This window comes from Myzus persicae, unplaced genomic scaffold, assembly GCF_001856785.1.
Source record: "Myzus persicae strain clone G006 unplaced genomic scaffold, MPER_G0061.0, whole genome shotgun sequence".
NCBI lineage: Eukaryota > Metazoa > Arthropoda > Insecta > Hemiptera > Aphididae > Myzus > Myzus persicae.
Window position 1 is genome coordinate 63,246 of NW_019103697.1, and position 25,966 is coordinate 89,211.

Sequence of the window (25,966 nt, forward strand, 5' to 3'; positions counted from 1 at the left end):
CGGAACCCTATTCCCTGCAGGACCCTCTAGACCGCGCCTCAATCCATCACAGAGATAATACAAAAACAACGGCCGCAAAAGCCCTGTCGTCGCTAATTCAATCCGGTCTGCCGGTCACCCACACACGGTTACCTAATGGCTTCGGGTGGGCAGGAAACGAGAACATTGGACGTGCCTGCACGTGTATCGACGGCCAACCGGATGTATAATACTGACTTCAACGCGGGTATCTATACACTGCGATATATATACGCATTATCATTACTGTTATGCTATACTCGTAATAATATGGCCACAGTGAGCATACATTATAATTAGATGCGGGACGTTTCGTGGTTTTGGAGTAAAGCTTTTTAGTATGATAACGTAGCTGCTATTTTGATATTATATTATTATATTCATGTCATGGCTGGAGAAATTAAATTTTCTGACGGCCTTTGATAATATTATATAGTACATATCGGTATTATAATTGTATATAATGGTATTTGTGATAAGTTATTGTATTCGAATTAAACAATAAACTAATTAGAGCCCTACAGTGGAAAATTCTAGTTGCGCTATACGCCTGTATTGTAGGTACATGTGAACATAGGAATAATCAGCCTAAAATCAAAATACATTTAAAATATATACTTTACAAATATCAGAAATAATAATATTTTAAACAGTTGTAGTATATCGATACAACCATAATGTGCAGTAGGAATTCAATATCACTCAAATATTTTATATATGACTTATATGTATATTAAAATATAATACCATTTTATTATTCGTGAAAATAATATGAATAAGTACCTATAACCTAATAGGGAATAAATTTAAGACATATAGGTACCTATTTAAAGTTATATACGAAAAATACGAATAATTTTGAACTGTTTTAATAGGTACCTACTCGTTTTTCCCTTTTACAACAAATCGACAAACTTGCGAAGAACAATAAATTTATTAATTTTATTATTTTATTGTTTCATTTACTCATATTTTAAGTTATTTAGATAAAATGTACAGTAGAAATGTAAATAACATCTGTAATTTCTTTCGAATAAAAAAAACTTTTTTATGTCTCCAAATCCAATTATTATTATATATTTATAGGACTGCTTTCCACTTAGGGAAATCGAATTTTTTCGTTGGCAAAGTTCGGTTTGTCCCGAAGGGAGAAAGTTCGATAACAATGGGCGTGGCATCAACGATAAGGGAAGACAAAAGGCCCTGGAGATACTATATTATGGAAAACAGCAGTAGTCCGAATATGTCGAGGTCTCATTAATCACCGAATTCATCATACAATTGCCAACAATTATTATTTAAAAATTAATAAGCTACATACTCCTATATAGTCGAATTTGAGTAGTAAAATAATGATGTTTAAAGCTAGCGTACAATATAATCATAATTTAAACCCAGTCAGTAATTTGTTCGTACAATTTGTATTTCAGAATTCATAAAAAAAATTTTTGAAGAATAACTAGGATTTTTTTTAATATTATAGAAAACAATATAATACGATTTTTATTGATAATACCATGGTTGTAACGAACAATTCATAGAATATTTCAAATACGACAAATAACACTAAATACACCGACAATCAATTCTGATCCATAATACTGTAGTTGAAAAATATAATTTACTTATTTCATTACCTAAGTACCAATATATCCAGTAAAATATAAAAAAAGCATACTTATCAGTTATCACAATATAAAAGCTACACAAATAATTTAAAAATATCAGGCACTAATTACAACAAAATCAATGTTTAAAAATTGAATTTAGATGGAATATAAAAAAATTAATTCATACATTATTGTCGAAAAATTATTAATGGGTTTTTAAAAAATAGCTGCTGTAAAATTTTTGAGAATATACAATATGCGCATTTAATTACATTATATTAGTGTACCTATAATATATGGAATTTTATGTATGCTACTATATAATAGTTTCTTAACAAGTGATAAACTACGAAGCCATAACAAAAACATAAAAAAAATTACTTAGAAGTAACAATAACCTCTTCAATGTTCCAATATGGACATATGGTATAAGTTCAATACTCAATTTATAGGTAGGTCATACTTAGGAGTAGGTTCTTTACAACCCAATAAAATATTTTTCAAAGAATAATCATGCGCACCAATATACTTCCTTTAAAATTCAAATAATTGTTATGTTAAAATGAACCTTAGCTGTTTTCGTTAAACCCATCGGTTACAAATTAAAATGTATTACTAACGGTTATAATAGTAATAATAATAATAATAATAATAATTCAAGTATTGTTCAATTTGGAATTGACATATTTTTTACGATATTGGTCAAAGTTAACTGCTACGTTCGTTTTGGGGAATACGGGTATAATCTTATGTAATCCTTTTATGAAGAAAAAGTGTTAAAACGTTCGGTGGAACTTTTGTTACATTTATAGGGTGACAGTTCGGGCATTTAAAAGGGTTTATGTCATTTCCTCGACGTTTTCCGAGCAGATTTATTTAATTTATCTGTCATGAATTTAAAACAGGAAACTTAAATGAACACTTTCTGTGCATTTGTTTATAAAATAATGATCTAGAAAAAAAATATTAATAATAAAAAACGGTGGCCCTGTAAATATTATTATTTTTCTCCTGAAGGAAAAGGTGAGGGTAGTCTCACACGACACACGTGCGGAGTGATCGTTAAACGTGACTGGGATTAATATAATACTAAGCAATAACTATCTAATGTAAATAATAGAATGATACATTTTATTTCTGTAAAAGGCTGACGGAATGAATAAAAAACATTAGCCAAACGACGTTTTGAAAGTTAAAAGGTATGATCGTACTAATAATTTAGTATGTTTTGTACTAATTTTGAGAACAGTTTAAATAATACTCGATTAAGATAAATATTACATATAGTGGATTTTCTTTAAATAATATTAATTATATACATTTTAATAACTATAAAATTATAATAAATTTAATTATATTCTTAGACAATGTCTTATGAGTTGTAAGCGTATTCCAACGATGAAAGGTAGGTAATAGTGACGTGGTATATAAGAACTTAATTCGTGTAAAATATATAAAAACGCTTAAACTCTTTTTCTTTGTGTACCGATCGATAAGAAAAATAATAATATTCCATTTGATAAGCATCGGTGTCGAGGATTTTTCTGCTGCTAAAAATCGTTTTTGTAACGGAATTAAGAACGGCATCGTCGGTACTAAGTAAATAATAGAAAGGAAAATATTTTGTTTTAATTATAAAACCCTCAAGAAGCTCTAAGGGTCTTTTTTTTACACCGTTCTATTTTCTCTTTGTGCAAAATGCATATAATAAGCCTTTTCCTTTAACCCCCCCCCTTCTCACTCGCATTCTCTTTCTCTCTCACTCTCTCTCTCCCTCTCTCTCTCTCTCTCTCTCTCTCTCTCTCTCTCTCTCTCTCTCTCTCTCTGATTCTAGTTTGTCCGCAGGGCCGGGTCCCGCGTGTATTAACACCACCACACCTCCAGTCGACGACTATATCGTACCAAAAAACCGAATTCCGGGCCCCTGAAGGGTTAATTGGCCGTGCCATTAGCGAGGTGTACCCGGCCGGGATCCCAGTTGTTTATATCATTTAACAAGCGACAATTTATAACTGCCAGTATTGCGCAGTTTGCACGTACATTATATGGTTACGAGTGTATGCTGTATATTTAAGTATATATAATGGGGTGTGTGTGTGTGTGTGTGTATACCCAGACAGGCTGACGACGAATTAGACAGGAAAAAAAACAATATTCTTAACAAACATGTACCCTTTCACCAATTGCCCCGAGTCATTTATCTGAACGATATCTCTCGAGGGGCCAATCTATAATATAATACGGAGGAGGTCCCATGTCGAATTGATCACAGTCATCTACGCCCGAGACAACTTTATAACGACGCTTGTCTAGAAGTTTAGTAAAAATTACCCTGGAAACAATGTTCTACTTTACAGTAGCTATACCTATACGTTTTCAAAATTAAATTCTCTACAGTACCCGCATCAATCAATTTGTTTCTATTTTAACAGTGTTCTTAAATACCAAGATAATTAAGTCAATCAATATGGAATAATATTATACTATGTTATTCAACGCTGTAAATCAGCTTTTAAATTCATAACATAATAATATACAAAAAGTAATAATAAATCAAAAACATTTTTACCGAAGTAATAAGGTAAACCTATCATGATACGACATTGTAGTATCAGAGTATCAAACTTAAACGGTAAATTGTATAATTCAGGTGAGTTAAAAACATGGCAGTAATCGTATTAAATTACATAAGGTTAGAACAAATATTGACTCAGTTTATTATTTTTCAGATGAATAGATTTGAGTATTTTACAATTAAGTATATATTATACTATATTCACTATTCAGTTTGAATGATGAATGCCACAATTATTCTTGATTTCAATGTCATTCTTGTTTATATTATAACCGACGAACACTACTTTAAAAAGGCCTTCAAGTGCTTTCATGAATCATTCAGCTTTTTATTTTTTATATTGTCATTATGTTTAATTTAAAATTACATTGCTTCTTTTTAATGTTGCCATTATATTAATTTCATAAGAAAATAAGTAATAACCCCAGAGAAATTATCTCATGAACGTTATAAAATAAAAAGCAACGGTTTTCGTAGAATTAAATTAATCAACAGTTTTCACTTTCATTAACGGCAACACGTTAAATGTGTTTTTTGTTCAGTTTAGTGAAAGCAATTCAAATTTATCCATACATTTGTTTAAATTAAGACTATACTATTATAACACGAGTGCTTTAATAATAATAATAAGCTGGATATAAAATAATAATAATAATATATGACGATTATTTCAAAAATACGAAAATACCAAAAAATATAAATACATCCATCATAAGGCATTATAAGTTAACCAAGTCGATCATAAGTTATATGAATGATATAATGATATATATTAAACAGAAAAGTAACGATTGAAGTACACCACGTTATAGAAAACGTGGTCATAAAAAAAAAATTAACTACTTCATTCGATATTAAAATGATAATATTATGATTAATTATGTACCATACGCGTTGAATAGCAATTATATTCAAGTAAAATATACCTTCTAGTTTATTATAATAATATACAAAATTACGTTTTATTTTCGATCCGATTCCATAAGGGAACTTTTTCTGAGTTTAACAAATTTATTTTTATCCACACGAATATAAACGTTCAGTTTGATTGTCTAAAAGTGGTCGGCTTGTAAGTCGAAAGACTATACGGTGCGTACCTACCTATATAAAAACGACGTACAGATGTGGTAATTTTTCAAATTGATTAAGTCGACATTCATCTAGTAAACATAACAACGCATCTTTATAGAACACGCGCCGTATACATAAATCAGTATACTAGCTGTAGTCAACAGACAGTAGATTTTATAAATATATATAGAATCGTGTGCCGGATTTTCCTTTCCCTCGGTAAATCCCATTTGTGCGATAGCACCACCACTAGCGAGAGACTGCGCTGCTCTTTTAACTCGTTAGCAATACACACGTAAGTATACGTGAAGATTTTTCGGACCGAGGGCAACAGATAATACGGGAGAAGGATGAGCAGGCCGGACGCGCGTGTGAGAAGTGAGCCATTCGCAGGCCGATAACAGTTTCTCTTCGTCAGGTGCAAAGCTCTGATTCGAGGCCTACGCAGCAAAGCTTTTTAACGGAACGGACAGCCAAAATTCTGGAGCCACAGCATGGCGGGGGGGGGGGGGTAATCCCTTTGTGTCGTGTTGTTCGGCGACTGTAAGCCTTACAAATCAGCGTTAGCCTACGAGCAAATAAATAAAACCGTCACACCGTCCGGACGCAAAACGGATTTGGCACTACTACTACGACGACGACGACGACGACTGTACGAAGACGATTTTTTCCAATTTAAGTAATCGATATTACAGCTGTTGTACGCTATTACTATATAACTAAATGTACGCACTACGAGCGTAAAAAAAAAAAATAATAATAAGGATAAAAGTATTCATTCAAAGTATTTTTTTCATTATTATTATTTTGTACCAGTGTAGTAGTAGTAGTAGTAGTAGTAGTAGTTGCTCGAGAATTCCAAACGCGCTCATTCCCGTCTCATATATATATTATGTACATAGCGTTTTTCTTAAACATAGTACAACTGCTGAAGTACAAGGTATATAGCGCAACAAAGTGTTAAAAATTCAACTGTACCGACATTTGTAGTACACGAGTCGCAGCGAACACGGTGGCATATAATTTATAAAATGCTGACATTATAAACTATAACACTCGAGCTTTGAACACGCCATTTTAAAAAGTAACTTTTTTCTTAAACAATAATTATTATTATCTACTACGAAGTACAAAACTGTCATAAAAAATGTTTTTTTCACCATAAATGAAGTGTCGAAATGTATTTTTATGTTTTGTATACCTCGGTTATTTGACGCGAAAGCAAAGTACGTAATTTGAAGACACTGATATGATAAATGATAATATATATTATAATATTTATGAAAAACTGTTTTCATATTACATTTATATAAATATTATAAAATAATATGGGACATCTATACGAATCAAGAACTCAAGAGACAAGAATAACCAGGACGATTTCGTCCTACATAATATTATACAATACACATTCCATTGCTCCATCGCCATAGATTATTAATTCTATTATTAACTCTATTATTTTTGTTCGTTAACAAAATCGTCAAGATTAATCGCAGGTACGATATAAATACGTTATGTCAGAAATAACTAAAAAAAAATAAGTAAAATAAACGGAGTGTCAAGTTTTACGAGTTTTGCATGATCGAGTAAAAATATTGTACTGTTGCCACAGAAAGTGTTATAAGAAAAAAGTCTTACCTTGCCCACGCCGGTAAGTTCTTTGCCGGCAATCCGTCGCTGCAACAATGCCGGCAGAAGAGGTGCGTGCTTGTGCAGGCCGCTGGCGAATCCATGCGAGGTGGTCATAGCATCTTCTCCTTGAGATCCCCGTCTTTTTCTGCGATGAGGCGAACCATTTAGATTCAATTTTTGAGACGCCCTGTAAGCACAAAACAAAAACAATAATAAATAACTGTTTGTCGAGTCGATTTCAAATATTTAATTTTAATTATTACTCCAGCTAAGGATTAATTTTGGAAAACACCGCCATTTTGTTATCTACTCGTATCATTGTAATAGTAAAAATACACAAGACGTCTACACCTGTATTTCTCAATTTCGACTCAAGTTATTTTTTTCGATGGGTCACAACTCGCAAGCATATTATATCAGATTAAATGATTAATGGATGTAACAATATACTGGAACTTATTACAGTATAAAAGTACGACTAGACATTTTTTTAATTTTCGCAGAAAAAGAGGGAGGGGTCTATATCGTGTCACCATATCAAAAATGTTGCTAATCACAGGTATATATGGTATAAACGGTACTGGTGCTAGGTGATTGCATAATCGTATTTTTTGATGTTTTAAAACAAGGGGAAAACCCCCAACGCACAAAAAAAATGTTACATGAAAACAATTGTTCATAATATTTTAACTTTTAACTTACAACTTATGTTGATAACGATATATAACCCCCCCCCCCCTCTTGTCACACAACATTTATTTCTGGTTATTATTATTCGTGACGGCTGTTATTTTTTATTTAATAATATATATTCCTCGGCTGCGTTTAATGATGTAATTATAATTTAGAGTACACGTCGCAGCATGATGAATACAATAAATTTGATCCCCAGCTACTACGCATTATCGGGTTAATGGTTGGGCACTTACATCACTCTTAACCTGAACCTAAATGGAAACGTGAAATGCAACCCAATCATGTAACAATGTAAGTATATAATGTTAAATGGTCGATGAATGCGGATGACAAGCATAATAAGATCTTTAAAACGTCGAGGCACGAAAAAAAAAACTTTCACTGCAGCAATTTTTCGAATAGGCTTTTCTTTCTATAACACATCGAAAGTATCGTTTTCATCCGCCAAACTACCCCACCGCAGCAATAACCTAACCCCAGGGAAACACAACCGGTAAGTGCATTGTATTATTCTTTTCGAGGATATTTTTTTACGATTTCAACAAGTTTTATTCGAAAACTTTCCAGTTCATTGAATCATTTAATTGGAAAGTATGTTGAAAAGTCACCAGATATTTAAAATTTATGTTCCTACAATCCGTTTCCTATAAATATTGTATCGTCAAGAAAGGGCTAGAAAATGCAATAATTTATCGTTTAATGGATAAAAAAAAACGTGTAAATAAGGAAATAAAGTATTATTTCCAGCCTTCTGTTTTACATAGGAACCGAGCCAACGACATAATTTATATTACGTTTGGAAAATACTTTTACGTTGGTATCTCATATAATATTATAAATGTTTTTAATTATTATCGATTGAAGCGTAATAACGAATTATAATTTATATAGGAATTATTTAGGTAGCAAATAACTAAATCATTTCTGACAATGTGTTTTTGTACAACGCATTGTATTATGTTTAAAAAAAAAATATATTTAAATAGGTATTTTTTCGTTTTTCATTTTTTAATACATAATCCATCATTTTTTATTTATTTATAACAGCGGTAGGCATCGGTTTAGTATGACAACGCGATCGAAAAAAAAGAAATAATCTAAAAATCTAAAATAACATTTCTAAGTGTATTTACATTTTTTTTTTATCACAATAACTACACACCCTGTAGCACCCTAACTACACATACAAATATATTATGGTTATTCGCCGGGTTCTAATGTCGTTACGGTCACATAGCATCTGTAATTCGAGCGGACCGTCCAGCTGGTTACCTATATACTTACATATACCTCTACGGCTATACCTAATAATTATTATTACGAGTAGGTACTGATCGAGATGAGCGCTAAATTGAATTTTCTCATCGGATCGTCTTCCGCTATTCGCACGACCAGATTTACCTATCGGTTACATGATGCATTGTACAGGGTGATTCGCCAACCATGCTAACCCCGATTTTTTCATCGGACGACACCGACCAATCCAATCTACACGGCATGGGTGTGCTCATGGGTGGGGGGTTGAGGGAGTCATATCCCCTCATTTTGGCTCATTTTATACTATAGTATGCAGATAGTATCTATAATTACTGCTAAATAACGTGGTCTGCAAATAGTCAACAATTCATATAGGCATTAAGCACCCCATTTCGAAAAAGCTAAGCACGCTATCAGTATAGTTTGGTCGGACGCAGGAATTGCTTAGCCCCGCTTCTAACACATGCAGTAGCAGGACACAACGGTAGTTTCCTGATAATCGGTTTATTAGACTTCCTAACGTTAAGGTTCTACATTGCAGCAATTCGACTAAAGTTAAGAATCGTCAATCTCATCACAAATAGTTGTTTGATTACTGGTTCTTAATGTCCGTTATACGACTAGAGTTACATATTATTCGTAAATATTAAATCCATCCGACACGGTGTCACTGTTCTATACCAATAAATATTAATCTAATTTCATAAAAAAATATTCACGTCAATAATATTGTTGTAATGTGAAACAACCGGTTATATACGTTTCAATATTATTCATTAATATAAGCTATATTATAAAATCGGAATCATAATATCAATAATGAATACGAGTGTGTTTAGGATAAGCTTTATTTACTTTTCATTAAAACTTCTAGACTTTGAGTCATGTACTCATGTTAATAAATAATAATAATAATAATAATATAGCAGTAATTACTAATTAAGGTAGGTATACCGGGTACGAAAATAACGAAATAGTTTTAAATTTGTCTGACTACTAAACTATGAAATTCGTAGAAGTTTTTGTGAACTTAGACTTGTTACTCGTATTAAAATATGACTAGGATATCACGAGTATAATAAGGTGCCTTAACAATCAAATCATAAATGATTAATTAAAACCGTGTTTTCTTAATACCTATTTGTCATTGTTGAACAACACTAGTTTTTGACTTTTACTCGTACTTTGGCCTACGTTATTAAATTCCACAAACTTTAATGGAATTACACGATAAATATTAATTATCATTGCGCTTGCCGTTCTTTTTCTTAATTACATGACCGCGAGAAGGACCGGCAATAATGTCCTATTATATAGAAGTCGCTGATAACAAAATTCAGCTGTTGTATAATATGAATAGGTGTATTATATGTCGTTAACCTGCCAGCCCTTATTATTATTATTATTACCCTCGTGGGAATTTCTAGTTGTATTACAGCCACCAATTACATATATATTATAAAATATAATATTGTAATAAATCATACCTATATAGTTCGTTTTGTTATTTCCGAAACATTGTGATTATTTATTTTTATTACTATCCTATAAATGACGTCTGGAAAACCCTTTATTATAAGTTTTAATACTTAAATTATTCATTATTTATTGCCGAGATTTAACAATCTTTTACATAATAATCATATAAAAATAATTAAAATTCAAAATAGAACCTGACTATAAGGATATACATATAACTGTTAAGAGGATGCCGATTAAGTTTTATTTTTTTTTTAAACAAAAAGAGTTTTGGCAACGAATTTAAATAAATAAATGCATAGACACTTAGAATTAACTCAAATATATATAACAAATGCCCTGTGCATGTATATTTAAAACGAACAATAAATTTAATTAAACTCACTGTTAAATTAATCTCGAATAGTGATGAAAATTTAAACAAAATTATTTGTGATCTAAATTATTAAAATTAGATTTACTAACTATCGAAACGCGTAATACGAAACATAATATTTTTTACTTACATAATGAAATTCATTCAAGTATATAAAAAACAATATTTTTTATAATATGTTTCACATTTTGTTATAAAAATGTAAAATTGAATTTTTTTTAAACGTCATAATACCTATGTTGATAATTCTACTTTCAAACAGAATTTTTCACAAGTTCTGCACACAGTGCAACCCGTGAGTACATATTGTGTAACCAAATAATGCTACAATTTGAGCCTTAGAGGAGATAAAATCTTACCAGGTAACTGTAGCCGTAAAAGATGAAAAGTATACAATAAAAACTTTTTCTGTTTAGGGTTTACGACACTCGTGTAATCGTATCGATTCACTATAGGAAAATGGGAAACGTTTCAGACGAAAGTTGTGGCAATAAAAATAACGACTGGGTGTAAAATGACGACAGTTAAAATTCGCTTGTTGAAGCACAAATGAAAGAAGTAAATTCCGAATTAATAAATTCAAAATGGTTTCGTCTGGTTTTATTTTTTGCTCAGCTGTTGCAGGGGATCAAACTTCTCATCGTTTCAGAAGCAAAAGTGCTTCGAGGCTACAATATACATATAATATATATTCCACACAAAGAATATTACAAGATAATAATATAGGTAATTTCTGTAAAACACTTTTCGAGTAATTTATTTCATAAGTGTAACTCATTTTTAATACACAGAATAAAAAAATCATTGTTGGAGTGCAAAATGTTTTCATTAATATAATTATAATGCGTAATACATATACATGGAAATTACCAAAGTAAACTCACTATAATTAATTTAAAAATTATCTAGGTATAAGTAAGTACCCAAATACCCTTTTAAATTGTATCTTTTAACAATATCCTCCAAAACAAATCATAATAATAGATATAGCAACGTATTTAAATCTCCAACAAGCATTTTATACGCTGGTATTTGATTGACCTAACAATTAATAACTCTAAAAATGTAATCTAATTGCACATATTAATATAACATTTTATGTTTTAAATATATAAAAGTAATAATAATAATAATAATAATAGAAACAGTGAAGCATTTCGACTAACAAAAATATACAATATGATGTCGGCAGTAGTCTGAGAACATTATTGCAATATCACCAAGACGAGTGGCGAATGCACTACAGCGTGGAGAGATTTTCAGAATTTGTCGAAAAACCTTTGAGGCGCACGACATGTGTGAGCCCAGTCACATGGTGTCCGAAAGTTTTCTTATTACACTGCAGCCGGTGGTCGAGAGAAGTGGCGGAAAGAAACTTTGTTTCTTCCCTCTCGTACTTAGAAATCATTAGTAGCCGGCGAAATGAAAATGAAAAAAAACCCGAAGAAGAAGTGCCCCCCCGATGGGGCTTAATTTCATTAACGCATCATCTCTCCGCGGTGGGGCACGAATTCACACCGCACACACACACACCCACCCACACCCAAACACACATACGCGGCGAATACAGTACAACAGAAGGCAGCCGCCGTTCATTACCAAAGGAATATAACGTTCACGTGTGCCCATATAGCTGTGGAGGTGAGTGACGTCACGATATACCGAAACCCGATCACGTCCAATACTACAGTATAGAAGGTTGTCGTGCCGGTCACGTCTTCCTTTATCCCCTCTATCCACCGCCCGCTCGTATTCCTCCTGTGTTCACCGACGCCGATCCTCTCCCGCCGAATCTTTGCGTCCTTTTTTTTTTACCTCCACTATACGTTCTACTTTTAACTTTGACAGCCGCGCGTCCACCTCCACCTCCGCGGGGAAAACATGTTTTGAATATTTCACCCCCTTCCCTAATAGCTTTGGAGAAACCTCAATTTCTTCTTTATACTCCCCACTATATATATATATATATATATATATTATACATGTATAGCTATAATATATGCCGCCGCTTCGTCTTGCTCCATATTGCCACCCCTCGTCTCGGACGCACGAATATAATATATATATTTATATATTTATATATTTTATTATTCCCCGTGTCCGACGCGCGTAATAACACGGTAAAAAAATGTGTCCTCGGATATGGGAATTCCATATATTACGCGATAAAGTTGACGGGGAGTTCTTCTTTTCGTTTTCAAACCGCAAAACACATGTAATAGTAATAACATAGCTGTTAAGTTTTTTTGAAAAGGTACGCGCTGCAGACGTTTTCAACTTTGTGAATATTCTAATATGTAATAATATTATAATACACACATATACATATTATAATAATATAATATGTAAATCAAACTTTACGTTCAAGCTTGAATAAATTTGCGTAGTAATTTAAAAAAAAAATCTGTGTTCCTTAATGATAATAGACCTGCGTGGTTACATAGACGTTAGGTAGTATTATATAATATCCATATTCTGTATGGGAAACTATGCTAAGTGTATATGGCGAGATCGAGTTGTTGAATAAATACTATAGAATCAACATATTTTAATGGAACCCTTTGAACGTTCACAGTGATGTCTTTAACATTGTTTTTAATAATTATAATATCTAAACGAAGCATATACTGAAGTTATATTATAATTATGACGTCATATGTATAAAACTCTTCTATGATCATGATTTTTTAATCGGTCATTAAAAAATAAATTATCTAGTTGGTGAATAAAAAAAAAAAATGTTTACAAACTAATTTAAATAACAAACACGTTGAATAATATTAAATTTATAGTAGGTAAATAATTACATTTTAAAAATATAAAACATATTTCAAATTTTTAGGTAATATATTTTACATGTTATAATAAAAGTGTAGAAAAGTTTTCCTTTTCTGGACATAAAAGAAACATTAAGCTGTATTTGGATAATAATAACGTGTCCTCCCTTTCTATACGTTTCCGATAAGGAAGAAAAACGGATCAGAAACGCCATTAGGAAAATTGATCAAAACAAATCTAGTAGAAAGCAAGATAGCGATATAGGAAAAGAAAAAGGGATACTATATGGGAAACCTACAAATATATAAAATTATGTACCGAACGAACAATAGAAGTTAAAATAATATATAATGGACGACTTGCAGTAGTCACACAACATATTCAGTTTATATACAAGCGTATTGTACATCCTATATTTTCAAAAAATGTAAGCATGACAGTTTTTTCGGTAAATTACATAATAATATAATATTATACCGAGAACCAAAATAATATATGCAAATACAATTTCGAAATGGAATGCATCTTTTTGTTTTTTTAAACATTATGCATTTTTAAATTTACTAAAAATACAGTATACAATATACATAACTGTACATTAACTTAAAATTTGATGTTTTCGTAATATATAATAATATGACCACAATAAATCTGACTACGACAATACAGCCTTTCAGATGGTTTACAGCCAAACCGAGGTCTACTATGCGCTCAAAATATATGATTGGTGTTATGTTTGTAGATGGTTATTTTTTTTTTTTAATGACTTAAAATGTAAATAAGAACATCTTAGGAACATAATTCCCGAGAACAGTTTTCGTGTATAAATGTTTTCCACGTTTCTCACTTTTTCAAGCACTTAACTTCAACCGTAGGTCCATTTTTACTTATAAAACCCCATTTATTATTGCGCTTTTACCTTTTTATGGGTTTTTTGATTAACGACAGTTTTCATTTTTGCGATGTTCGTACGGTAGGTACGTGCAAGTCAGTGCTATTTTTCATTTCACTGGAGTTATCTGGCGAAACAAAAGTACGATGATATATAAATTAGCCAACTCGAAATGAAACTTTTTTGTTTGTAGTTTTAAATTGCCACTGATCCTTTGTAACGGGAGTTCGGATACATAATGAGTAATGTTATAATTATGACTAAATACAGATATAGTCCTGAAGTATGGACCGTAATACTGCATATGCCTATACCTAAATAATACCAATGCGAAATGATGCAGGTAGGTATTAGATGGGATTAATTTTGATGACTTATGATAGGCCCCTTGAAATTTATTATCAGTCGCGTAATATACGAGGTGATCCATTTAACGTAAGACACTGTCATTATTATGCCAGGAAACTCACTAACAGTTTTTTCAGTATTTTTTAAGTCTTTGCCTTTTTGAACGATAACATTTATTTTTTATTTCATGTGTAGAAGCAAAATATTATTTGGAATATTTTGATCCATAAAAATAAAATTTCGGACATGTATTGTTTACGAGTACCTAGTTGTAATTTATTATTTAAAGTTTTAATCAGTAATGGACCATCAATTTGTGGAGTACCCCTTACCAATCCATTCCACTCATATTAACTTATAACTCATGTGACATGAGTTGACTTATGTCTCATAAGCTACTTTTCCAAAATTCGAATTTTAATATCGAAGAACTTCAGAAAATATTCTTTTATGGAACGAGAAATCAAAAATTCGTGTTTTTATTGAAAAAAAAGTAAAACATTTAAAATATTGTAACTATTAATATATTATTTTTTTGGAAAAATATAGATTTTGAAGACTTAGAACTATGAAATAAAAAAGTTAAGAGTTGATTAAGGTCACCCGATATATTTATATAAATACAATAATATAATGTATTTATATATTTTAAATTAATAATAATATATTATTAATGTTGATATTTTTAAGATATATTGTTTTGATTATTTAACTATAAATTTAGAATTCTAATAATCGTGGTATGTTTTTGAATTGAAAAATTAATAACTATTGTATATTATACGTTGTGTATGGTCGATAGGTACTCATATTACTGAGTATTGTTCTTAAAAGAAAAAGTCGAACTTTGTTTCTTGGTGTTTTAAATGTTAAGAATAAATATTTAACATATTTTAATCTTGATATCATATTATCATATAATATCGGTAATGACTCCGACGAAGAGATCTACAGTATAAATTTGATCTTAATTAAGTTTGAAACAATAATAACTATATAGGTAGTCCTTTTGAAAACGCTTGGAATAATTTAATCTGGCAATGAAAGGGTTTTAAATAGCAATAATTAATTATATAGCAGTAGGTAGATACTATACATAGAGCATGTATAATACAACGCTTCTTATACGGGTCGACTACGTTTCGCGTCAATGTTTGAACTTGTTTAACCCTCTGAACCCCGAAGTTTACTGCATAAATAAAATATAACTACACCGGCACTTCGATGTATTTTGGCCGTAATGTATGATGCAATTAGTTATTAAATTTTCTCTGGAACTGAAATCCGGACAAAACACGAAAATAACAATAATAATAATAACATCGGGTTAGGTATCCACGGTTTGCGCGGCGAAACGGAAGTGGTTATTGAACCAGAGGAAACGGACGTCCTACTTATATAAGTAGGAAGAGAAAAAAAGAGTTTCCGCGGCTGCGGCAGGAGGCCCTCCGTCACGGCCAGGACCGTCGTCTCGTGTGTAAGGGAGCTAGTGGAGGAGTGAGAGGAGGTGTTTCGATAAAAATAACAAACGGTGTATATACGGTGTAGTTTTATTATAGGTGCCAAACAGTAGCAGCAGTAGCAGATGGGGTAAGTTATACTATAATAACGTCCTGGAGCCACGGTGACGTATTCGCCCCACCTGCTGCTCCGCGTCCGACGTCGTCGTCGTCGTCATCCTATAAACGAGCTTACTGTTTATTATTATTATTACCCGTCTCCGCGGGGATGTATGGCATTTTTCAGATTCAACGATGTAAAACGATGTTTCAGTATTTTCTTTATTTTTTCTTATATTTTTTTGTTTATACTCAAAGACGCGCGCGCTGCGTACGTACGAGCGAGACGGAGGGTTTTCCGCTCTTTTTTTATGGCCGAAAATCGTTTTCTCCCCATAAGCTGTTTTTACGGGAACTAGCTGCTGAGGTCCCGTGCGCTCGGCAAGTGCCGGCGCGCACACTACGAACGATATTTCCTCGGACGCATAAGCCACGTGTCACATTTTTATTATAATGTAACACATCGGAGCACTTTAAAATAGAAAGCCTATTGTGTTTCTTTACGACGGCCGATTCGCGTGACTGGAATTTATACTCCCGATCCGGGTCTTCACCCCGCCGCCGCTGGCACCGTCTTTTCCCTCACCGCTAACCGTTATATGGATCCCCATTAAAGCGGTATAATTTTATTGAATTTAATTGAAAGCCGTTTTTATGTGAGCCGTAAAAAAAAACGGGTGACATGGGTTCGGAATATTATAATATTTATACAGTATTAATAATAACAGGCCGCGGCGGTGATAGCTGTATATAGAGGTTAAACATTATGTACCTACGTCAAGTCTTAATTATATTAATGAGCAAATCGAGTTAAAATATCTTATTCGATTTATTACTGTATGGGTACTTACAGCCCGTTTAATAACAAATTAAACGCATACGTTTCAAATAATAATATATAATACACACATTCTGTTTGTACATAATATAAAGGATATACCGAGTATATGGTATATTATGGTGCGCTTTGCGCTTTTACTCCCCGCGTTCTGCAGGGACTTACTGTACTAGTAAAAAGTAAAGTACGATATAAATATTTATAAAATATAATATAATATCAAATAATATTAACTCAAGTCTAGTCGTCATACCATTATATAATCGAAAGATACACATTATAATGGACTTAAGTTTAACTCAAATACGCATAAAAACTCATTTTAACTGTATTGCACTTAGTCCATATACCTACTATCGATATCAACTACATTTATACTTTGTAGATAGGTAGATGCTTATAAAAATTCTATTTTTTTTATTATTGCAATAAAACTCATGTAAATACTATGTATGTGTACTAATAAAAAATACGAACGTACGCATGCAGGGGCCGTGTGGGTTTTTCACAATTCACGTAATTTGTTACCGTTCGAGATTCAGCAGCAGCAGTTAGGTAATATCCCGATAAGATCATACCTTTTCATATACATAATACACTTGTCAACAGTGAGGATTTTTGTGTAACGGATAAAAAACTACTATATATGCTTCAGAAATGAGCGGGGAAAAAAATAGAGAACTGTGAAAGATAAAAAAGGCAACAGAAAAAAATGTCCACTAGTTCTTTTTGTTATAAGCTCGGAAAAGTCAAACAGTTAATTAAACTTTTGCAGTAATTTTCACGAGTATATATGGGAGAGAGAGAGAGAGAGAGAGAGAGAATTATCTTTGGGGACTGGAACGTGCCTTGGATTTATGTGTAGCAGACGCACAGATAGGTGTAGGAGATGGGTATATACAGCTGATATAGGTGTGTGGGTGTGTGTATACAATATAATATATTATAACATAATAATATAAATAAAAATAAGCGAAAAATCCGTTAAGACTCGTTCGCAGGACGTTTATCATTAATATTACGCGGCCCGGACACAGAATTAGTTTCGAGAATGAAAAACCCCTCTGCCGCGGTATAATAAATACCAGCTGGAATCCCTGCGTGCGTTCAAATTGACTAACGGACCTAATAATACGCGTGTACCGGTATAGAGTCGCCCACCCCGCTGCTTATTGCCCGCATATGTATTTTGACGGACGATTAAGTTCGGACATTTGAATAAATTATCCACCGCCCATGAATCAATCAGAAACAGATTTCCCTATATAACATACATTGATATAGGTAGTGCTTTTCCGCAGTTAGGTAATGGATTGTTTTTGTCCTTTATTGTAAACAACTAGTAAAAAAAAATGCTACCCTTATATTTTTTTTTGCAGGGGGGAGGGGGGTAGGGTAGGTAAATAGCGTATAAATGGTTAATATTTTTATTTAGAATTAAACATATCATGTGCCCATAGAATTCTTTTTGATAGCTCATATCCTCATATGATTATAATATTATTAAACAGAACACATATTAATAGTATTAGGGTTTATATTTTGTAAAAAAAAGCGGGCTACTGTTATTACAATACTTAATTTTTATTAATATATCACGTGAATCATTATTATTGTTTATTGATTTACTGGCTTTATGATTGTGGCATACGTCTGCACGTATAAATATATGCAGTATATAATATTTTACTTAATTTGAAATTAGATTTTTCTTGTAGGTACAATGCAAAATCAATAAAATAAAGTTTGAGAAAAAACCGTATGAAAAAGTGCTTTAGGTACCTACCATGTTCAACTTTTATAAAATATATTAAAATTACTGTTAAATAACAAAATTTTGGAACATAATACCAGGGTCAGTGTCTTAAAAAAGGATATCAGTAGTCGCGATATTATTATAATTAGATAAATATTTCCAATCATTGAGAACATTATGATATTATATTATAATATACAAGGAATTGCCTCAGATTAGAATTTTCACTTTTGTTGGTATTTCAATTACTGTTAAAGGTTTTTTTGGCATTCGTGGTATTTCTGAGTGTATTGCGGAATTAATGATGTGCGTCTACGCCTATATGTTATATATATATAATATACAGCACTACATATATTCGAGATTCTATTCTATAATAAAGCTTGGAACATTTATTGAGCTTTTAATAAAGTTGATCGTTGGATTTCAATATTAATGAGAAAATTAAGTAATGTCAATATCAAAAATATGTCGTTTAATATTAAAAACATAATCACCTAGTACGTAAAAATTAATTCTACAAAATATATTAGAAAATATTAATCTGGGTATGATTTTTCATTATTTTGCTTACTGTCACCAACGTTGTAGGTAAACGGAAAAAAATATTAATACATATTAACATATGGATTGTTGTATTCGAATTCTGTATTGTACTTTCAACCAATTCCAAAGTTGTCGGATTGTAAACTATTTTAGTGTTTTAATTTTGAAAAAAGTATAATAATATTTTTAAAACTTATTAAAAAGTTTCTTATTTCAGAAACTAGCGTTACAGGGAAAAGAAGTATACAATATAGTAGCGTATTTTTAAACATTCAATACAAAGTTAAATATTAGATTCTTATAAATTATAGTATTATACCAATATTTTTGTTTGCATATATTGTTATATATTTTGAGAAATATTTCGAGTGTACAACCAATATTAAGCATAATACCTAAAGCCTAACCTAATGTTTAATAAGTTCAGGAATTTTTTTCTTTTTTTTTTCTTTGTGCTACAACGGTTAAACGGTATTTTATTCAATGCTTATAAAATTAATAATAGATCAATCGATTCTTGTATCAAAAATACGCTGTTATCTCATTTTCTTTATAGTATAAATGTGACTTTATTGGTATTATAGACAAAGCTTTTAAGAAAGCGATCGCGTTAGATGAGAATTTCTAATCTGAGTGTTCGTTTGATTTTAGCCATTACAAATTTCCGCACGTATTATTTACTTATATTAACGAATAACGATGTGCGGAATTCTCTTGGATCGTAATACCCTCTCGTTTATCTCTTCCAAAAATAGCTTGTTTGAAGATTTCTCGAAATTTAAATGGAAGAAAAACACTATTCCCCGATCCCCTTATTAATACTCTCCGCATCACCGTCCAAACAACTCGGCGGAGCTTGCCTGCGTAGTGTTTTCGTTACCAATTCCCCCATCGAGAAGATGATTACGGTTATGAATAATTTCCGAACCGACCGTTTTCATCGACATCACAAATATTATTATTTTCGGGGATACGTTTAAGTGTAAGAGAAAAAAAATAAGTTTAATAATATAATATAATAGTGTTAAATAAGAAAGTAAAGGAATCGGTGGCGACTGTGGCAGGGCTGTATAGGAGGGATATGACTTCTGGATGGTTTCCGATATAAAATTATATTTCGCGGTTAAACTTAAATCAACACCGAGGTTAATTAAGGTGCGTTTATCCTGCCCGTCGAAACGTTCTGTACGAGTATTTTCGTTTCGCCGAACCAGAAGTCTGTGAAATTGGAAAATTGCGTCTCCATCCCATCCACTTATAATCTCTCTCTCTTTCTCTCTCATATATGAAATACGGTAGGCCGCCGGCCACAGAGGCATCTGCGTTCTATCCGCCAACCCCGGGCCGATGATAGCATTACAGATGAAAACCATATGACGAGGAATCGTGGAATTTTCACGGTCTACGAACAAGCCGAATCATCATTTACTGCGGTTGGGTCCCCGAGGGCGAATTGAAATGTAATTCTTTTACGGGCCACGCACGACGTTTAAGTGGAAAGAAAACACATTTCAAAGCAGTCGAAAAACAAACATTTGTGTATCTAAAACGTCGGGCAAAGCCCTAATTCGCTAGTCACGTACTAATGGTCAAATATTTTATCTTGTATAATATAGGTAAGTATGTGGTGGTGACGCAACGTTTTTTAAAAGTAGTTCACTCCAAATATACAATATTGTTATAACGACTTTTATTTTTTTAACGAATTTTTTCTTCAACATAGTAATATAATACGACAAATTTATTTCATTATTCGATACAAAAAAAAATAGCCAATTTTTATAAAATAAGAGTTGTCGTTTTTTTTTTATCTGAACTTAATCCTATGTGTAAGCTCTGTAAGTCAGTTAAAAAAACACATAATATACTTTAACGTAGATATAAAAACAAATGCTCATTGACCTGGGATGCACGAGTGGTTACCCCATTAATGTTGCTATATGCCAAAAACGAATCTGGGAATGAGGCTAATCGAACTTAATTCATAGTCATTCTTGTCACATCCAAATATACAGAGTTTTTGATTAATGGACTATATGTACGTGAGCTTGCCAGGAAAGTGTCAAAATCAGCTGACTCATTCAATTCGAAACAGAAAAAGTTTTTTTACACAGGTTTTCAATTTAATAGTGCAAAAACGCCTACGGTCTCCGAATTCCAAATGTGCATGTGCAACGGCAAAAAGGTTTGGAATGTTGAAAGAAACTTATTGGAAGGGAGGATTATATCTAAAAGGATATAGCGCTTCTACAAGTTTTTTCAAACAGATTTTGAAATTAATTATAACTTGAGAAATGGAAACTTGTTTAGAAACTATCAAATACGTGTTTTCTTTTATATTTACTTTGATTTTTTTTGCAACTGAGTTTAATTATATGATAAAAATATACATTTAAACTACTCCATCCACTCGAATTGTTAAAATATGTGTTTTATTTTAAATAATCTGAGTTTTGACAAAATGTTAGTAATTTGAACACTTCAGTTTTTTTTTAAATATTAATGTACCTAGTATACCTACTCATTTATTTATATTTTTAAAATTCGTACTATATATAATTTTAAAAAGTATAATTGTATATTGTATAATTTTGTTTTTTAATAACGTATACACATATATATTATATATTACGTATCGATTATAATTTAAAAATTATTTATTAATGTGAATTTTTTTGATATTATGATAATTTTATTTTAGTAAGTATAAACTTTATTATATTATATTCAGTATTACAAAAATTGTCGTAGTTTTCATAATGACAGTTTCAAAAAGTATCTAAAGGTTGTTGAACTTAAATCAATGTCATAGCTTATAGTTTTTTGTAATTAATAGACATTTATTACATGACAGTATACACGATATTATACAAATTATGTGCTTACTGTTTATTAATCAAAAACAAAATGTTAGACGTCGTTTCAAACATGGCATAGATAGTAGACCAAAAGTAAAAATCTAATCTTCGTCATATCATAATATATAATTATAATGTTATAAACAGTAGAATTAATACAAGTTAAGCAGATACTTTATAGTTCGAAAATAATTAAAAAATATGCTATAGCCAACCAAATAAACTATGATTTAATATGATTCTATTTTTTTTATCAACTTATATTATTACGTTTTGAAAACTTTAGATTGGTTTATGATTCAATTTAATCTCGGAACAACTTAAATTGTAGATAATAGTAATTGTGTTTAATATATTAGTATACCTCAGGTCAAGTATGACCCAATACTGAATATTCGGTAGGTGTTCTGGCTATAATTAATATGGAAAGATAATTATCTAATACGAATGACGACAAAATGATATCTCATAAACATTTGCATCTAAAAATAAAGGCGTATGTCGTATACAGTTGTAAAATGTGTAATACACTTATTTTATTGTTTACGTTTTATTTTTAATGACTAGGGGGTGGTGCCTTTACTGTTTGGTTTATTTTAAACTCTGATCTTACAGTACTTCCCGTGACTGCTAAACCCTATAGTAATGCTCATTATGGGTGGTTATTTTGAACTTTGGTTTACTATTATATAGGATGTAGCCCCCCCCCCAACTATTAAATCCTAATTGCTCACACGCACACGCAGTCTAGACCAGTATAAATATTATATAGGTGGCGATATTAAAAGGCAAAAAAAAGCACTCGAAAAACTCGTCGCACAGTCGATGTGTACCTATCGATCGCGCGCATTACATCCGGGAGTATACATTATATTATTATTATTATTATATTGTTTCACCGGAGCGATAAAGTCACCGTGGACGTGTGGGTGCGAGGGGTTAGGTTGGAAGCTCCGCCGCGGTCGTTGTCGGCGGGGTGAGGAGGTGTAACGCACGCATTAACTGTATACGTACGGCGGCGGCGGCGGCGTCGTCGTGTGGGAGAGATAGGGCCAACGCGGATTTATTATTCGGTTTCGGTGGCGGTGGCCGCGCGCGTTGTATTATTAGCAATAAAACTCGCGGCGACGCGACGTTTCCGACACACCGTGAGAGGGCAGCGCGGAAGAGGTGCCGCCGCCGCTTTTGTTTATGCGTTTTAACGGGCGCGCGTCACGCGACACACACACACACACACACACACACACACACACACACACACACACACACACACACACACACACACACNACACACACACACACACACACACACACACACACACACACACACACACACGCCGCGCGTTTATAAGCCGAAAACCCTCCCCTCGCTCACCCCTCTCCACCCTCCCCCGCCCCGGCGCGTTTTAGCCTAGGGTACATTATCCATTAGTTAGAAAACATTATACCGTAGAAAACGTTAGTGCGACGCGACGGTAATAAATATAGTTACTAGGTATATGCGCATACGTATTATGTAGAGGAGGGTATACCGCTCCTACCTGCCTATGCATACACGAGATGTTATACGACTGCTACAGGGTGTCTACGATTTTTGTACTTTTTACGGGGGTAATTTCTAGCGTCTCCGCGGCGAGAGGCGAGGTACCCGGGAGACGACCGAAAATATTGAGAGAGCGATAATTTGTTATTATTATTGTGCGTCGTATTAAATGAGTACCTAACCCGAAACGATAATTTTGACGAGCGTCAGCTGCAGCGCTCCGAACAGCACACACGTGTACCTTGTGACGAGCGAGTAACTACTCCGCACATGCCGCATCGCATCGTAATCATATTATTATAATACGCGCTGTAACTCCTAAAAGTCTTAACGGCGATTAATGACAGCACGTTTTTTATATTTAACTCGTAAATGTGTAAGTAAAACGAAAGTGATCCGGAATCGGGTTTTCGAGGCTTGTCTATACAGATGATGTTAGATAGACTATGGTCTAGGGTACACAGTGACCTCACGTCCTGTTCGAAAAGGGACTGTCTTTTTTGAGCATCGCGTACAATAGTTCACCGTGTCCCCTTTTACAGTGACGCGCTTTTTCACCCGTTTTTAGTACCTATATCATATTATAGTCCCGTTACCTCCACATTGTTATTATAGTTATACAATTATTATACCTATCCATATGCGTAAATGAAACCCTGTACACGACAAAAAAAATATAAAACAATATAATTTTTTGCTGTTTTGTATTGAGTTCTTGAAACCAATGTTAATGAACTACCCCCCCCCCCCCCCCACCACAACACTTTGAACCTTCACCTCATATTATTTCAGGCAAACATCATCTCCAAAATATCATTAAAAATATGAAAGTCGGTACACAGTTTTCGAAAGTTTTTTTGTTGGAGTTGATCCAATTGTTTGTGTCATTATTTTTATTTTTATACCTATTATAATATATGATCAACCTAATATTATATTAACCACTATCATATCATGATGGCAATATAATATTGCGTAATGTACAACATAAATAATTATTGAGTTATTCTATTTTCAGTAGTTATGCACATCCGGTCGATAAGTAAACACTTGTTAATACGTCATAATAATTTTTTATTATACGAATGCCTAATAACTAAGTGCCCATACCTATGTGGCTAGCGGGGTAGTTGGTTAAAAACAATATAAATTAAACGTGTATAATTAGTATAATATACAAAATATACAGAAATGTATTGTATAATAATATTGTTATATATTTATAAGTACTTCATCGTTCAATCGTTACTTTTGAACATATAATATTATGTCATTATGATAATGGTTAATAGGAAAGAATAATTGTTGTTCCGTGCTCCTCATGTTTCTACGCATGCATGCCATTGATTTGCCTATACGGACTACCTTGCTTTACTTTTACCATATACCATGTTCTTTCTGTGGGGTTAATTATTATACACTACAGTCGTGGCATCGTTATGCATTTTTAAACCAGCAAGTTTTCTGCAAAGTCACCAGGACCCACTGGGCTCGGCAAGGGTTGACGGGGTCCTGTCAAATTAAAGCCATTCTAATCCATGGTACACGAGCACGTATACACGTGGTCATTATAAATGCAAATCCCAAGCAGGACCCAGGGATCCTTGTCCGATAGAGTAATCCGACGGTAGGATGGATGGGGAAAATTGAAAATTGATTATGAACACGAGCTTCTGTTGTTGTAGGAGACGAACACAGGAACCGTCTAATACGACCTTTGAAAGGGTTGCTTGAACACGATTAGCCTGGAAAAGGGCATCTTGACATTTCCTATATAAGTTAAGTGATAAAAATATTTTTTCGAAATCTCTGTTATACTATAATGTGATATTTTTCTTTGTTTTCCTATTTAAAATTGTATTCATTAAGGTATTATATTGTCATTAAACAAAACAAAATATAGGAAACCATTACTTAAATTTTTAAATAGGTGCTACAGTTACTTATAATAAATTATGCAAAAATAAGATACAATAGATTATAGAAGCAATTAAAATTATTTTAAAATGTCATTAGATAAAGTACTTTCTACAAAATAGTATAAATGGCACATAAATAAAATAATTAGGTATTATTTAAATGATTAAAACTCTAGTTCTTAATAACTAAAGTGAAACGTTAAGAAGTAACA

General features: G+C 32.4%; 1 protein-coding gene across 1 annotated transcript in view; it reads right to left on the bottom strand.

Annotated features, from left to right (window-relative positions):
* Positions 1-25,966, bottom strand: part of LOC111035044 (kinesin-like protein KIF26A) — a gene marked incomplete at its 3' end in the record, with an annotated part of 156,622 nt that overhangs the window by 61,526 nt on the left and 69,130 nt on the right. The window contains exon 5 of the mRNA XM_022316537.1: positions 6,916-7,096. Within this exon, the coding sequence (XP_022172229.1) occupies positions 6,916-7,096 (181 nt within the window). The remainder of the gene's footprint in view (positions 1-6,915; positions 7,097-25,966) is intronic.